Here is a 17,922-nt window from a genome sequence, read left to right as displayed (position 1 = left end):
AATGTCATAAAATACGTCATAGTATAGTAAGGCGTTTTTTTCAGCCAAAAAAAGTCAAATTTTTTTTTGACCTCAAAATGTCATAAAAAACGTCATAGTATAGTAAGGCGTCAAAATCGTCCAAAAAAAGTCAACATTTTTTTTGACCTCAAAATGTCATAAAAAACATAGTATAGTAAGGCGTTTTTTTGGGCCAAAAAAAGTCAAAATTTTTTTTGACCTCAAAATGTCATAAAAAACGTCATAGTATAGTAAGGCGTCAAAATCAGCCAAAAAAAGTCAAAAAATTTTTTGACCTCAAGATGTCATAAAAAACGTCATAGTATAGTAAGGCTTTTTTTTCGGCCAAAAAAAGTCAAAATTTTTTTTGACCTCAAAATGTCATAAAAATGGTCATAGTATAGTAAGGCGTTTTTTTGGGCCAAAAAAAGTCAAAATTATTTTTGACCACAAAATGTCATAAAAAACGTCATAGTATAGTAAGGCTTTTTTTTCGGCCAAAAAATGTCAAAATTTTTTTTGACCTCAAAATGTCATAAAAAACATCATAGTATAGTAAGGCGTTTTTTCGGCCAAAAAAAGTCAAAAAAATTTTTGACCTCAAAATGTCATAAAATACGTCATAGTATAGTAAGGCGTTTTTTTCAGCCAAAAAAAGTCAAATTTTTTTTTGACCTCAAAATGTCATAAAAAACGTCATAGTATAGTAAGGCGTCAAAATCGTCCAAAAAAAGTCAACATTTTTTTTGACCTCAAAATGTCATAAAAAACATAGTATAGTAAGGCGTTTTTTTGGGCCAAAAAAAGTCAAAATTTTTTTTGACCTCAAAATGTCATAAAAAACGTCATAGTATAGTAAGGCGTCAAAATCAGCCAAAAAAAGTCAAAAAATTTTTTGACCTCAAGATGTCATAAAAAACGTCATAGTATAGTAAGGCTTTTTTTTCGGCCAAAAAAAGTCAAAATTTTTTTTGACCTCAAAATGTCATAAAAAACGTCATAGTATAGTAAGGCGTTTTTTTCGGCCAAAAAAAGTCAAAAATTTTTTTGACCTCAAAATGTCATAAAAAACGTCATAGTATAGTAAGGCTTTTTTTCGGCCAAAAAAAGTCAAAATTTTTTTTGACCTCAAAATGTCATAAAAATGGTCATAGTATAGTAAGGCGTTAAGATCGGCCAAAAAAAGTCAAAATTTTTTTTGACCTCAAAATGTCATAAAAAACGTCATAGTATAGTAAGGCGTTTTTTTTTTCGGCCAAAAAAAGTCAAAATTTTTTTTGACCTCAAAATGTCATAAAAAACGTCATAGTATAGTAAGGCGTCAAAATCAGCCAAAGAAAGTCAAATTTTTTTTTTGGCCTCAAAATGTCATAAAAATGGTCATAGTATAGTCAGGCGTCAAAATCGGACAAAAAAAGTCATTTTTCAAAACGGCCTCAAAATGTCATAAAAATGGTCATAGTATAGTAAGGCGTCAAAATCGGCCAAAAAAAGTCTAAATTTTTTTTTACCTCAAAATGTCATAAAAAACGTCATAGTATAGTAAGGCGTCAAAATCGGCCAAAAAAAGTCAAAAATTTTTTTGACCTCAAAATGTCATAAAAAACGTCATAGTATAGTAAGGCGTTTTTTTCGGCCAAAAAAAGTCAAAATTATTTTTGACCTCAAAATGTCATAAAAAACATCACAGTATAGTAAGGCTTTTTTTTTCGGCCAAAAAATGTCAAAATTTTTTTTGACCTCAAAATGTCATAAAAAACGTCATAGTATAGTAAGGCGTCAAAATCGGCCAAAAAAAGTCAAAATTTTTTTTGACCTCAAAATGTCATAAAAATGGTCATAGTATAGTAAGGCGTTTTTTTGGGCCAAAAAAAGTCAAAATTATTGTTGACCTCAAAATGTCATAAAAAACGTCATAGTATACTAAGGCTTTTTTTTTCGGCCAAAAAATGTCAAATTTTTTTTTGGCCTCAAAATGTCATAAAAATGGTCATAGTATAGTAAGGCGTCAAAATCGGACAAAAAAAGTCACATTTTTTTTTACCTCAAAATGTCATAAAATACGTCATAGTATAGTAAGGCGTTTTTTTCGGCCAAAAAAAGTCAAAAATTTTTTTGACCTCAAAATGTCATAAAAAACGTCATAGTATAGTAAGGCGTCAAAATCGGCCAAAAAAAGTCAAAATTTTTTTTGACCTCAAAATGTCATAAAAATGGTCATAGTATAGTAAGGCGTTTTTTTGGGCCAAAAAAAGTCAAAATTATTGTTGACCTCAAAATGTCATAAAAAACGTCATAGTATACTAAGGCTTTTTTTTCGGCCAAAAAATGTCAAAATTTTTTTTGGCCTCAAAATGTCATAAAAAACATCATAGTATAGTAAGGCGTTTTTTTCGGCCAAAAAAAGTCAAATTTTTTTTTGACCTCAAAATGTCATAAAAAACGTCATAGTATAGTAAGGCGTCAAAATCGTCCAAAAAAAGTCAACATTTTTTTTGACCTCAAAATGTCATAAAAAACATAGTATAGTAAGGCGTTTTTTTGGGCCAAAAAAAGTCAAAATTTTTTTTGACCTCAAAATGTCATAAAAAACGTCATAGTATAGTAAGGCGTCAAAATCAGCCAAAAAAAGTCTAAATTTTTTGACCTCAAGATGTCATAAAAAACGTCATAGTATAGTAAGGCGTTTTTTCGGCCAAAAAAAGTCAAAAAATTTTTTGACCTCAAAATGTCATAAAATACGTCATAGTATAGTAAGGCGTTTTTTTGGGCCAAAAAAAGTCAAAATTTTTTTTGACCTCAAAATGTCATAAAAAACGTCATAGTATAGTAAGGCGTCAAAATCAGCCAAAAAAAGTCAAAAAATTTTTTGACCTCAAGATGTCATAAAAAACGTCATAGTATACAAAGGCTTTTTTTTCGGCCAAAAAATGTCAAAATTTTTTTTGACCTCAAAATGTCATAAAAAACATCATAGTATAGTAAGGCGTTTTTTTGGGCCAAAAAATGTCAAAATTTTTTTTGACCTCAAAATGTCATAAAAAACGTCATAGTATAGTAAGGCTTTTTTTTCGGCCAAAAAATGTCAAAAAATTTTTTGACCTCAAAATGTCATAAAAAACGTCATAGTATAGTAAGGCGTTTTTTTGGGCCAAAAAATGTCAAAAATTTTTTTGACCTCAAAATGTCATAAAAAACGTCATAGTATAGTAAGGCTTTTTTTTCGGCCAAAAAATGTCAAAAAATTTTTTGACCTCAAAATGTCATAAAAAACGTCATAGTATAGTAAGGCGTTTTTTTGGGCCAAAAAAAGTCAAAATTTTTTTTGACCTCAAAATGTCATAAAAAACGTCATAGTATAGTAAGGCGTCAAAATCGGCCAAAAAAAGTCAAATTTTTTTTTTACCTCAAAATGTCATAAAAAACATCATAGTATAGTAAGGCGTCAAAATCAGCCAAAAAAAGTCAAAAATTTTTTTGACCTCAAGATGTCATAAAAAACGTCATAGTATAGTAAGGCGTTTTTTTCGGCCAAAAAAATTCAAAATTTTTTTTGACCTCAAAATGTCATAAAAAACGTCATAGTATAGTAAGGCGTCAAAATCGGCCAAAAAAAGTCAAAAAATTTTTTGACCTCAAGATGTCATAAAAAACGTCATAGTATAGTAAGGCGTCAAAATCGGCCAAAAAAAGTCAAAATTATTTTTGACCTCAAAATGTCATAAAAAACGTCATAGTATACTAAGGCTTTTTTTTCGGCCAAAAAATGTCAAAATTTTTTTTGACCTCAAAATGTCATAAAAAACATCATAGTATAGTAAGGCGTTTTTTTGGGCCAAAAAAAGTCAAAAATTTTTTTGACCTCAAAATGTCATAAAAAACGTCATAGTATAGTAAGGCTTTTTTTTCGGCCAAAAAACGTCAAAATTTTTGACCTCAAAATGTCATAAAAATGGTCATAGTATAGTAAGGCGTCAAGATCGGCCAAAAAAAGTCACAATTTTTTTTGACCTCAAAATGTCATAAAAAACGTCATAGTATAGTAAGGCGTTTTTTTCGGCCAAAAAATGTCAAAATTTTTTTTGACCTCAAAATGTCATAAAAAACGTCATAGTATAGTAAGGCTTTTTTTTCGGCCAAAAAATGTCAAAAATTTTTTTGACCTCAAAATGTCATAAAAAACGTCATAGTATAGTAAGGCGTCAAAATCGGCCAAAAAAAGTCAAAATTTTTTTTGACCTCAAAATGTCATAAAAAACGTCATAGTATAGTAAGGCTTTTTTTTCGGCCAAAAAATGTCAAAAATTTTTTTGACCTCAAGATGTCATAAAAAACGTCATAGTATAGTAAGGCGTCAAAATCGGCCAAAAAAAGTCAAATTTTTTTTTTACCTCAAAATGTCATAAAAAACATCATAGTATAGTAAGGCGTCAAAATCAGCCAAAAAAAGTCAAAAATTTTTTTGACCTCAAGATGTCATAAAAAACGTCATAGTATAGTAAGGCGTTTTTTTCTGCCAAAAAAATTCAAAATTTTTTTTGACCTCAAAATGTCATAAAAAACGTCATAGTATAGTAAGGCGTCAAAATCGGCCAAAAAAAGTCAAAAATTTTTTTGACCTCAAGATGTCATAAAAAACGTCATAGTATAGTAAGGCGTCAAAATCGGCCAAAAAAAGTCAAAATTATTTTTGACCTCAAAATGTCATAAAAAACGTCATAGTATACTAAGGCTTTTTTTTGGGCCAAAAAAAGTCAAAAATTTTTTTGACCTCAAAATGTCATAAAAAACGTCATAGTATAGTAAGGCTTTTTTTTCGGCCAAAAAACGTCAAAATTTTTTGACCTCAAAATGTCATAAAAATGGTCATAGTATAGTAAGGCGTCAAGATCGGCCAAAAAAAGTCACAATTTTTTTTGACCTCAAAATGTCATAAAAAACGTCATAGTATAGTAAGGCGTCAAAATCGGCCAAAAAAAGTTCGATTTTTTTTTGGCTTCAAAATGTCATAAAAATGGTCATAGTATAGTAAGGTGTCAAAATCGGCCAAACAAAGTCATTTTTCAGAACGGCCTCGAAATGTCATAAAAATGGTCATAGTATAGTAAGGCGTCAAAATCGGCCAAAAAAAGACAAAACATTTTTTGACCTCAAAATGTCATAAAAAACGTCATACTATAGTAAGGCGTCAAAATCGGCCAAAAAAAGTCAAAATTTTTTTTGACCTCAAAATGTCATAAAAAACATCATAGTATAGTAAGGAGTCAAAAAAAAAAGTCCAATTTTTTATTGGCCTCAAAATGTCATAAAAATGGTCATAGTATAGTAAGGCGTCAAAATCGGCCAAACAAAGTCATTTTTCAGAACGGCCTGAAAATGTCATAAAAAACGTCATAGTATAGCAAGGCGTCAAAATCGGCCAAAAAAAGTCAAACATTTTTTTGACCTCAAAATGTCATAAAAAACGTCATAGTATAGTAAGGCGTCAAAATCGGCCAAAAAAAGTCAAAATTTTTTTTGACCTCAAAATGTCATAAAAAACGTCATAGTATAGTAAGGCGTTTTTTTGGGCCAAAAAATGTCAAAATTTTTTTTGACCTCAAAATGTCATAAAAAACGTCATAGTATAGTAAGGCGTTTTTTTCGGCCAAAAAAAGTCAAAATTTTTTTTGACCTCAAAATGTCATAAAAAACGTCATAGTATAGTAAGGCCTTTTTTTCGGCCAAAAAAAGTCAAAATTTTTTTTTACCTCAAAATGTCATAAAAATGGTCATAGTATAGTAAGGCGTTTTTTTCGGCCAAAAAATGTCAAAATTTTTTTTGACCTCAAAATGTCATAAAAAACGTCATACTATAGTAAGGCGTCAAAATCGGCTGAAAAAAGTCAAAAAATTTTTTGACCTCAAAATGTCATAAAAAACGTCATAGTATAGTAAGGCGTTTTTTTCGGCCAAAAAATGTCAAAATTTTTTTTGACTTCAAAATGTCATAAAAAACGTCATAGTATAGTAAGGCGTTTTTTTCGGCCAAAAAAAGTCAAATTTTTTTTTGACCTCAAAATGTCATAAAAATGCTCATAGTATAGTAAGGCGTCAAAATCGGCTGAAAAAAGTCAAAAAATTTTTTGACCTCAAAATGTCATAAAAAACGTCATAGTATAGTAAGGCGTTTTTTTCGGCCAAAAAATGTCAAAATTTTTTTTGACTTCAAAATGTCATAAAAAACGTCATAGTATAGTAAGGCGTTTTTTTCGGCCAAAAAAAGTCAAAAATTTTTTTGACCTCAAAATGTCATAAAAAATGTCATAGTATAGTAAGGCATCAAAAGCAGCCAAAAAAAGTCAAAAATTTTTTTGACCTCAAGATGTCATAAAAAACGTCATAGTATAGTAAGCCGTTTTTTTCGGCCAAAAAAAGTCAAAATTTTTTTTGACCTCAAAATGTCATAAAAAACGTCATAGTATAGTAAGGTGTCAAAAAAAAAGTCCAATTTTTTTTTGGCCTCAAAATGTCATAAAAATGGTCATAGTTTAGTAAGGCGTCAATATCGGCCAAAAAAAGTCAAATTTTTTTGTGCCTCAAAATGTCATAAAAGTGGTCATAGTATAGTAAGGCGTCAAAATCGGCCAAAAAAAGTCATTTTTCAGAACGGCCTCAAAATGTCATAAAAATGGTCATAGTATAGTAAGGAGTCAAGATCGGCCAAAAAAAGTCACATTTTTTTTACCTCAAAATGTCATAAAAATGGTCATAGTATAGTAAGATAATGTTAGGAACACTGCTGCGGTGTGTTCCGTGCTCTCAGAGTCAGTTTATTGTGGGAATACTAGGCTACAATTTTATTTCGTCTCATTTTTTTGTTTAAGAAGTCCGACATTGCATGGACAGAGCAGCTCCGTCAGTAAGCTGCTGTTGTTGTTTGTGTGCTGCTGTAACTGTAAGTGGATAGTGGATGGAGGCAGCGGTGAAAGCCAGTAAATATTAAACATTTTAATATATTATTATGATTATTGTTTTTATTGTTATCATTAATATGACAATACTAATGTTTTTTAACTTTTTAATATATTTTATTAATATGAAATAATAATGATTGTGTCAGTTAAATAACAGGCTAGAGATAAATCCCCCCCCCCCCCCCCCCGACAGCTCCACCAAACCGTGCAGCTCCACCTAAAACCTCTCTATCTGAAACAGTCATCCACCACTTCTTGTAACAAATAGTTCTTGAAAAAATTCTTGAAAAAAATTCTTAACATCATTTTAGATAGTAATTTCAAAGAGTTGTAACGTTAATGTTAACTTTTAAGTTAAGTTTTGGCTGATTTTTTTGGCTTTATTTCTTATGTAGTATGACCTCAATAAAAGATTAATAATTATTTCAAGTGCTGTGGCGTTATAGTTTGTAAGGAACTGACCTTCCGGTACGAGCGCTCGCTGTGTGTCGCGGTCGCACGGGGTCGAGCTAGTCGGGTCGGACTCGGAGACTGTCGTGTGGTGGATGTAGCTGCGTGTCGGCCGGCTGACCTGTAGAGTAACCGCCTCTCGGCCAAATATGGAAAGAACACTCCCAATAAAATCCAAGATGGCGCAGCTCAAATGCCCATGGTTTGGTCACAAAACCGACTGCCCGAAACCAGTGGGTGACGTCACGGGTGCTATGTCCGTGTTTCATACAGTCTATGAACCTAAAGTTAGACTGGGATGATTCCGCACAGCTGGACTGGGTGAAACTAATATTTTGCATATTAAGGGGGGATACGAACGGCCCCTCCCAATTTGAGCTGATCCCTGTTTCTACTGAAATGTGATTGGCTCAGCCGCTCAGTCAGTCATCAAACTGTCAAAAGAAAACAAGAAAGACGAGCGGGGTAAATTAAGAAAGAAGCCACAGACACACACACACACACACACACACACACATACACTTAATTGCTTTTATTTGAGCAAAACCACATGCAAGCAACACACAAAACATCTTCTTTTCCATGTTTTCATGCAACCAAATAAAGTAGAAACTGAACAGAATTTTGCCAGTCTTTTTGCCTGTTCTCCGCGCGCACACACAGTAGTTTTAATTTTTAAATAAACATAGTGTTTGAGTATGCATAGTATGTGTGAGCATATGTAGCTTACTTTAGTACACTCTACTGACTGTATATCATGTATATCATTAGATTGTTTTTATATTGCAAATAAAGTATTCATGTTAAAAGCACAGTTCCACTTACGTCCGTCGTGCGATCGGGTAAAAAGCCTCTCCAAACCAAGCTCCCGGGCTGAATTTCAACCCCAGCCCGCCCTTGTACATGGCCATGTACAGAGAGCCTAAGGCCTCAATTATACTCCCTTATGGATGTGCACACAGGCAGTGTGGACACCACAGACGTGTAGTTGTTTCTATTACAATACTTTCTAGTCCTCTTGGAGTCTGCACGCCAACCTCACACATGAAGTTGATGCCCTTGTAGCGCAGTAGCCGCACTGTCACAACAAATTGGTGGGTACATAGCTGTCCTCACACATCCCTCTGATGACAAAATTTACATCACTCTGACCCTAATGCAACCTCATGTACTCAATGATGCTAAAAGTGCAACAGCAGCTTCAGGGATACTGTAGGGCTCTGAGTGTTTTGTCCTCTCACAGACTATCTTTGAGAATATTCACTTACATGAATGAACTGCTAGCTGTCTGAACAGTCCTTAGTGTGGGAGGTTTTCAGCTGCTTCAGATTTCTAGTTGACCCTCAGCCTAGCATGGCCACTTCAACATGAATTTCTGTGATTTACTGAAGTCCAGAGGTGACACTTAGGTCATAGCCTTGACAACAAAAGTATAGGGGGTAAGGACCACTTACCTGCATCAAGCTATTCTTCCTTTTCTTCCCTCCTTTCCCTCCTCCGCCTCCTCCTCCCCCTCCAGCTCCTCCTGCCTCCCCACTGCTGTCCAACCCCCCAGCCTTGCTGTCTTCATCAATCGGTCTCCGCATCAACATAATCCTCGGCAACACTTTCAGAAACACAGAGCGCACCCAGCCCGGCATAGTGTGGGTCATTGGAGTGCGGTAGTGTACGTTCAACACAAACACGGTGATGACGATGCTGAGTGTGACAAAGATCATTGTGAAGAGCAGGTACTCTCCAATGAGCGGGATGACCAGCGACGTGGAGGGGATGGTCTCGGTGATAACGAGCAGGAACACAGTGAGGGAGAGCAGGACGGAGATACAGAGCGTGACCTTCTCTCCACAGTCAGACGGGAGATAGAAAACCAGCACTGTGAGGAAAGAGATGAGGAGGCAGGGGATGATGAGGTTGATGGTATAGAAGAGTGGCAGGCGCCGGATGTAAAAGGAGTAGGTGATGTCTGGGTAGATCTCCTCACAGCAGTTGTACTTGATATCATGCTTGTAGCCCGGAGCGTCAATGATTTCCCACTCGCCGCTCTCCCAGAAGTCTTTCAGGTTCACCTAGGGGTTGGATAAAGATCTTAAAATCAAATTATGTAATGATAGGACACAAGAACAATATTCAGGTCAACTTACCATTTCTTAAAAGAACCACATACATACAAGGCTCATGGTTTTAGTTTTTACTGCTTTTTTCTCTGATAAATGTGAACTTTTAAGAAGGTGCAAATCGACTTAAAACCAGTTTTCACCTGGATTTTATGTCCACATGCACCCAGAACCTGTTGCTGCAATCACTGTAAACTACTGATCACTGTAGTTTACAATAGATAAGGCCATCTTGTTACAGCTCTTTACAGCCCAGAAAGTCTCAGAGTAAAAGGAAGTGAAGAGGGAAATGGGTAAAAAAATAAAAAAGGAAATGCAGCAGCCACTGGCTGTCTATCAAAGGAGTGAAAAATCAAAATGGTTAAACAACAGAATGTTGTCTTCCAAATGCTACTTTTAAAACTCAGTTCAAACAGGAGAACTTATAAGAGACAGATTTTAATAAAGAAACTCAAACCAGCAGAGGCTGAGACATCCTGACTTTTAGTGGGCCACTTTGTTTGAGTCACGAGTCACAAGCTTCAAAAACCCTGGAGTCTACAGCTCCCATAATGCAACGCATTAGCATAATTCATTACACTCACCCTGCATCCTATGGTAAATCCCACTTTGTTCAAATTCCAGGACATCAGTTTATGACACAGATTTTTGGTAAATATAGAGCTTTTTGTGTTTGTAAAGAGCGGTGATGTGTTTTGGGGGCTGAGCCAAACTGGTGGCAGAAAGTAAGCAGTATCAGTTTACAGCATAGGAATAAGAATCAACCGGACGCCTTCTTCAATAATTTTGTAATTTAAAAAAAATATATAAATCTATATAAATAGATAAATTGTTGATAGTTACACCAGACTTTGACATAGTCACACTAACACTGACACTAACCTTAGACCCAATAAGTACCAGGTCAATCTTGGCTTTGTCATAAGTCCAGGAGCCAAACTTCATGGAGCAGTTTTGATAGTCAAAGGGGAAATAGGTGATGTCCATGGGGCAGGAGGATTTGAAAATGGCTGGAGGAACCCAGGTAATGGTACCATCAAACTTCAGCAAAGCCTTGGTCTTATCCTCCACAAGGAAATCACCTACAGCGCTGTATATGATGTGTGTGTGTGTGTGTGTGTGTGTGTGTGTGTATGGACAATCCAGCAGAAGTATTGCCATGACAGAGAAGGTATGAGGAGATATGATCAAGCATATGTGGGTGTTGAATAATTCACAAATGTTAGAGAGAGGCATCAGACAATGAGAGGAGAGATGAGGAGAAAATGAAAGTGAGGAACACAAGAGAGGGGAGAAGATAAAAAGGTGAGGTTATGGAAGCAGGAAGGAGAGCATTAGGATTAAAATACCGTGGACAATGAAACTGCATTACACATTGTTCTGAAATACAAAACTGCCTTTGATTAACATCAATGATTCACTATTGTAAGTAGAAACAAAAACAAGTCCACAATTAAGTGAACTGAAATTGAGAGAACAGAGCACAGCAATAACTGACCCTGAAAAACAGACACATTAGCATATTAAAATGTTTCTCCAGTATAGTCTGCAGCACAGCGTCACAGCTGGAGGTATGTGCTTCAAATATTTGGATATTAACATAACATTTTGATGATGTTGATAATATAACAAGTTGTTGGACAACAACAATAAAAAGTTGTCTTTCACTGCCTTTCAAAATTTTTCTGATCTGCCATCTGTATGGGTAAGAGCTAGTTAGGTAAGTTTAGGCAGTCATAAACTACATAGTTAAAGGAGCAAGAATTGTTTTTTTGTCTATTTGGAGGAGCAAAACAAACACAAATCTGATTAATTATCATTTTATGAAGCTGATATAGCCGGTTGCCTATATACACATTCACAGACAGCGCAGCATTAGCATTAATTTTTGAGTGGTGTTTCTGGTGACTGGATGGATGTAATCCAACATTTACTCTGTCTAATCTGGTCTCCACCAAAGCCTGAGGGGATTGTCTGGATCCACTATGTTCTTCACAACTTTGTCCATCTGCTGTTAAACCAAAACAACAAGCTGAAAGAAGCTAAATTGCTCCATAGAGCTGAGGAGAACTGCAGACTTAGGTGATAGTTCTCAGTGGGTTTTTCACTATGAGGGATGTCTTTCACATTACATGTAGTCGTTTGACCCACTGCTGATATAAAAATATTGCATGGCACAGCTTTAATGTTGGAGAAAGATCTTGGTCTGAAAAAGAAACCAGTGTTGACAGTTGGATGGATACAAGATACAAAACACATTCCACCTTAAATTCTTCTTAAGGGAATTTGAGTCATTGAACACCATTATTTTATGCACGTCAGGAAAACCTAAACTTAGTTCCTTTCACGTGTGAAAGGAACTAAGCTGATGCTGTTTTTCTTCTACTGTCTAATAATGATCATAGAGATGATAACAGTGTTTAAGCTTATGATAATGTTGACTGTCTCACTTGTTGTAGAGAACAATGTCAGGTCTCCAAATCTTGTTTGATGGGACTCTAATGAACTCAATCCCATCAAACTCAGCCGGCATCCATCGCAGCTTGTAGTCATTCCAAATCTGAGGGAGAAGAAGAGAAAAGCATTTTAAACATACTGGGGAGTCAACCATCTGTTTTGTGTTTTGCATTGTACACTGCACACAGTATCGCTGGAGACATCCTCCTTCATGGGAATATTTTGAAATATGTATTTATACTGCAGGCAGAACTTCCTTTGATGTTTTACAGTACAGCCAAAAAAGGATTTTATAGCAAAAAAATCAAATGCTTATCGACAGCGACTTGAGATTCACTGAGCATTGGAGTGCTTTCATTGCTTTTGCTCTATAAATCGAGTAAATGTGTATTTTTTTATGCAGCTCCTTCTGGGAATAGAGTCACAATGTAGCAGTTTTGTAGGCAAATAATAACATTTTCACAATAGTCACATCTGTATAAGGGGAAGCTCAGAGAGAGTATGTGAGTAATTAGCTCAGTGAAAGACATGAAGGATGAGTGCATTCAGATGCTATTCTGTCAAAATACCTGCGGGTAACATTTCATGAGCCGTGGATCCATTAGTCTTGGCTATTTGCATGTCATTCAAGATGAATTCATTCATTAGCAAGGCGGATTAATACCCAGTTACAACCTGGGAGCTGTTTAATTAACCACTTCATGCTACACTGGCTTTTCCATTTATTTATTCCAGCACTTTACATTGGGAATGGCAGGAGATGTAATTCCTAATAGGTCAAAGTGTACGGCTTGTTTTATTTATTTATTTTAAAGCCATAGATGATTCCATATTTACTATCACCATGACAATCCAGCAACACAAAAAGCATACAGTCACTAAAAACCTGTTGGTCTACTTGATTGTATTTTCCTTTTTTTTTTTTCTTAGCTAGTCACCATCAGCTATCAGCTATTCTCTAAATGTTGGGGATGTGGGTACAGAATCTAATTGAAGCATCGTCTGAGAGCAGGGGAGAGCTTTTTGTTTTTCTCCAATCACAATCAAATGGTACAGTAGTTTAATTCATTTAGTGAGCCTAATAACCTTTTGTTTAGTAGAGAGTGGCTTGGTTAACTAGGAAACATATTTTGTCATGTTTGATATAGCTTTTGCCAATTACACTTATTCTAATGCATGCATTGTTCTGCACTTATTGTTCCATTAAGCATATATTAAATTACGGTACACTGTCTTGCCTGTTCTATTTTGCCTTTCTGCCTTCTAAGTAGTGGAACAAATTATACCAGTACTCTTGAATTACTGTGTGATACAGAGGAGAGGGCATGACCCTGACAAGAGCTTTTGTCTGAAGCTCTGCTGAGAAACAGAGCAGCCAATCATAATTATTGATCTCACCCCCCGAGTTTAACATGCAAATGTTATCTGAAAATAAATTCGCCATAAAATAAATAAATAAATGAAATAAACAGTTTTCATCTGATATGCATTTCATTTCCTATCACCATATTTCACCAAGTATTTACTTATTTTTTTATTCATTAATTAATCAAGCAACAAATTTATTTTGATATGGCTTTCATACAGTGCCTTAGGATACTTGTTTAGTATTGACTGGTTTATGAGGGATAAAAGAAGTATTAGAGGGGAAAAAGAGGATACACAAGATAAATCAAAAACAAAGAGTGTTTGCACCAGTTAAAATCAAGTTCTCTTATCTCTTACATAAAAGTAGACAATGGAGCTTGGTTTTAAGGAGTATAAAGTCAACAAATTTAGAAACACTCTTACAGAAGGAATCCCCTGCAGTGTTACTGCAGAACAGATGCAACAAATTCATCAAGGGGGTCTTTCTAAAATGGCTTCCGCTCTAAACCCACTGGCTGCGATTCAGAGTCTTTCTGGGTGACTGTGGTGTTGACACAGCTTCTCATTAGCGATGCCTTGTTATAAATAAACAGCTAAGCCATTACAAACAACAAATGAGATCAACCTATACAGGCCTTTCAATGCATTTTAATTGGAGAGCTTAGAGATCACAGAATGATCTTTTGCACCACTGAATCGCATCAGCATCCAACTGTGGTTTTGCCATGTGGTGAAATTAGACTGATTTAAATCATGACTGTCTATTATTTATAGTAAGTTTTTTTTTTTTCATGAGAGAACAGATTGGGGATATGGAAAAGGAAGGGTAAAAGAACCACAAGGTATCAGAGAGATGTCAGTTTGGTGGACAAAGACAAAATAGATTATTTTGGAGGATAGCTGGCTGTGTGAGGTCAGGAGTTCAGGATCCTCGGCTATAGATCTGCTGAGAGGCAGAGCGTGACTAACCATAATGCTAACATTGATCACCAGCTGATTGCATTCAGGTGTCTATCTGCAACACCCTTGTGATATTGTTCACTTGTCCCCTGTCCTTTAGTCTTACTGTGTTTAACATTTCAGTGATGTATGACTTTCACACACACACACACACACACACACACACACACACACACACACACACACACACACACACACACACACACACACACACACACACGTCGCACACAGGACAGGCGTCTCTTACCTCTGTCTCCACAGGCTCCAAGAAGGGGTCAGGTCAATGAAATAGTTAATACATGTTATGTGAGTGTGTGTGTGTGTGTGTGTGTGTGTGCGTGTGTGTGTGTGTGTGTGTGTGTGTGTGTGTGTGTGTGTGTGTGTGTACTTACATGTCTCAGCCATAGGTTTGTTTCCATGATCTGATTAACCTCATCCTGCAGAGACACAGAGGAGGAAGGGAGCTTGTTAGCCAGCTTCTGCTGTGTTTATGTGTCCGCAAGAGAGAGCGTGTTGTTGGTACAGCAGCAGAGCGCTAAAGTGTTAAAGGAAGATTTAAAAAAAAAATACAGACAGGATTAAAAATCCACATCTTTCAAGAGAGATGGAACTCATTCATCTTCTAATCTTGGTCCTCTAAAGCTGGAGTTGATTGACTGAAAAGGTCAACTGTGAGTAAGTTAATAATAGATGGAGAGGTTACAGATGTCACTTCCTCTCCACCTTTCTCCATGACCCTTATTCAGTTTTGATTTGCAGTCCTGTGACTCTCTGAATTCCACATGAAGCACATACAGAGATGCATCAGCCACTCATACTATATACAAGGAGAAACAATGTGCACAGACACACATGGTGACACATTCACTGAGTGCACATCCACACTCTCACCTTTAGAATAATCTCACCTTGCCGAGCAAGCAGATACAGCTACATATCAGTCCAGTCTGAAAAAGGCTCCTGCAGGCAATTTCCTCTTAATCTGAGGATTTCCATTCTGAGCTGAAAACCTCTTTTCACTGGGGGATGTGCATCAACCCCCCCAACCCTCACCCCCCTACTCCACCACCCCACCCCCCTCCATCCCCCAATCGTGTTAAACTTAATATCACCAAAACAAAACAGCAGTGTATAACAAGACTGTGAGCCATTTTTGGAATCCGTGGAACTGAACAGACTAAATAAAGACTGTATTCACTTTCTGGCTTTCACTTGTCTCGTTCCGCAGCTTATCTTTTAGCCTTTCTGTTTCAAAGGTAGGAAATATAATCAAGATGCTCGTGGGAAGATGTTTCACAGTTCACACAGACTCTCACATACTGTTGAGAGGATGTTATTAGTGAAGCATTTTGGACACAGTCACCTTTGTTCATATACACTTATAAAACACGACATACAGAACTGAAATAAAAAGTATTATGCTGAATTGACTCTTCAGCTCCTGTGTGTGTGTGTGTGTGTTAGTGTATAGCTTACAACTTTGACCAGCTGCGAGATGGAAACCTCAAACTCCACAGTGACAGGATCAGAGACATTCTCCACTGGTCTGATGAACTGGTTATATCTTCTGAACAGTTTCCTGAACAGCCGGTCCTCTGCCTTGGATGAGAAGCAGTCTGAGGGGGCAGAGACAAAGAAGAGATGAGTGAGTGGATGGAGTGAATTTGAATGAAAAGAGATGAAGAGACTGAAAAAAGAAACTGTTATTTAAAATATGCGTATGTGCAAAAAAAAAAGAAAGAAAAAAAAGAAAAAAATTCAGAACCAGTCATCCACTGTCCTCCAAGCCAGTTCTAAACAACTCAAGTCACGGTACAAATAACAATGAGAAACTGAGAGAAAAACAGACATCAGCTTCTTCTGATTTCGATGCAGAGTCACATCAGTAAGTCCTTTGAGTTTGTGGAATTAACATTTTATGATATTGGATGAATTGTCTATAAAGAAGTCTCTTTAGATCACAGCTTCTCTGTTTAGATCATCAGAGTCAACTTTGAACAAGTCCATGATATGAAATAACTTTTAGGGTGTTCCTCTGTGTGATTAATCTGGTTTAAATACTGAAGAATGGATAGGTCATAAATAGTCTTATAATCTTTTCTTATTCTCTTACATTCATTTTTCTGTTGCTGCTCTCACAGGGAATAGGAGAACGGGAAGAAAAAGCTCCTCACTTCCACACATCCAAGACACAGGTGCCTCATGCTGTCCTTTCACTATGAGCTGAGTGATGTGACATCTTTCAGTTTCACTACTTCAGTGTATATCAGTTAAGTATTACCCATGATACCTTTGTCATTAGCCCCCTCTTTCCAAACGCATCACCTGCCTTCTGGACTTGGACATGCTGATGTATGTTTTCACAACTGCAGATATTAAACCACTGTTTAGAAAAAAACAACCCTTAACCCTCATTTCATGCCAATTTTTATTATCAGTTATTTTGAAACTGCCAAATCAAAGCCTAATAACTCACCTCTTACCTGACCAATATAAATCCTTGCAACAAATTTCAATACCACTGAAATATTTTCAGTAGCAACAGACTAAGATTTTCTTCTCTTCTTATAAACACAACATCCCATCACATTGCCAGCAGAGCCATATTAGTATCCTGCATGCATCACTGCCATGGTTCCATTTATCTGTGTAACATATAATTTACAATGACAATGTATCTATGTATTTTTTATTATAGGTCTGTTCTGCTTGAAGGTTATGGCTAAATCCACGGTGGAGGTTCTGAGCCTTGAGGAGAGCCTCAGATCAGAATGGAAGCTGAGCATTTATCCTGCTTCAGTGCAGTCCAGTCACTGTCTTAGCTAGAAACTGAATTCTTGAATGAACTGACCACTGTTACAGTTTATCAGGTCAGATCAAACAAACTTTTGGGTGGAGAACCACTTTAAAATGCCCAACGGTCTGTAGTGTCTGCTTATTTAGGCAGCATTGCAGGCAGGTGGTATATTACCACATCCAAGACATTCTACAATAGTCTCATTTTAGCTCAGATAAAATATAATATCTAAATGGAGATAAATCACAGTGACAGGCATGTCCTCTTCTCTTCTCCTGAGTAATGGTGAATATAGATAGGTAGGTGCTGTCAGCTGTGGGAGTTCATCCTGTACAAGAACATAATTTATTATGATTTATCTAAATATAGGTATGTGTTTGGCTAGACTGTGCCTTAAGTACTGTGTATGTTACCAAAATATGAAGAGCCATATTTACTAATTACCCAGGAAGGAACCCTGAAAGCCTGGGGCACAATATCAGCGTGTCTACCTATTGGACAATACACAGGAAGCTATTTTAACCTACTGCAGAGGAGTTGTAGCTTGAGGACGGGAGATGAAGTGCTGAAAGTTTTTTTTTGGTAACACTGAGGTCTCCCAAGTTAAGTAAAATGCTACATGCTTATGTTATCACATGAATCAGAGCTGTAGCTAATTCAAAATGATTTGCTGTTGCAGATGTGAACAAAACACTGTGTCATAGTCGTTAAATGCATCAAAAATTGATCCAGATTCAACAGTGAATCAATTGAAAATTATAATCCTTATTATTTAATGAAGCCAAATTCAATTTATGATACTGTTCTGCCACTGGACTCA

General features: G+C 36.0%; 1 protein-coding gene across 1 annotated transcript in view; it reads right to left on the bottom strand.

The window, feature by feature from the left end:
- Positions 1 to 17,922, bottom strand: part of chrna6 (cholinergic receptor, nicotinic, alpha 6) — a 62,362-nt gene that overhangs the window by 36,809 nt on the left and 7,631 nt on the right. The window contains exons 2-6 of the mRNA XM_041035811.1: positions 15,782 to 15,921; positions 14,698 to 14,742; positions 11,971 to 12,080; positions 10,403 to 10,610; positions 8,861 to 9,472 (exon numbers count right to left, since the gene is read on the bottom strand). Of these exons, the coding sequence (XP_040891745.1) occupies positions 8,861 to 9,472; positions 10,403 to 10,610; positions 11,971 to 12,080; positions 14,698 to 14,742; positions 15,782 to 15,921 (1,115 nt within the window). The remainder of the gene's footprint in view (positions 1 to 8,860; positions 9,473 to 10,402; positions 10,611 to 11,970; positions 12,081 to 14,697; positions 14,743 to 15,781; positions 15,922 to 17,922) is intronic.

This window comes from Toxotes jaculatrix, chromosome 4 (assembly GCF_017976425.1).
Source record: "Toxotes jaculatrix isolate fToxJac2 chromosome 4, fToxJac2.pri, whole genome shotgun sequence".
Lineage (NCBI taxonomy): Eukaryota > Metazoa > Chordata > Actinopteri > Toxotidae > Toxotes > Toxotes jaculatrix.
The sequence above is the reverse complement of the archived record's forward strand: the minus strand, read 5'-3'. Positions and strand labels throughout refer to the sequence as shown.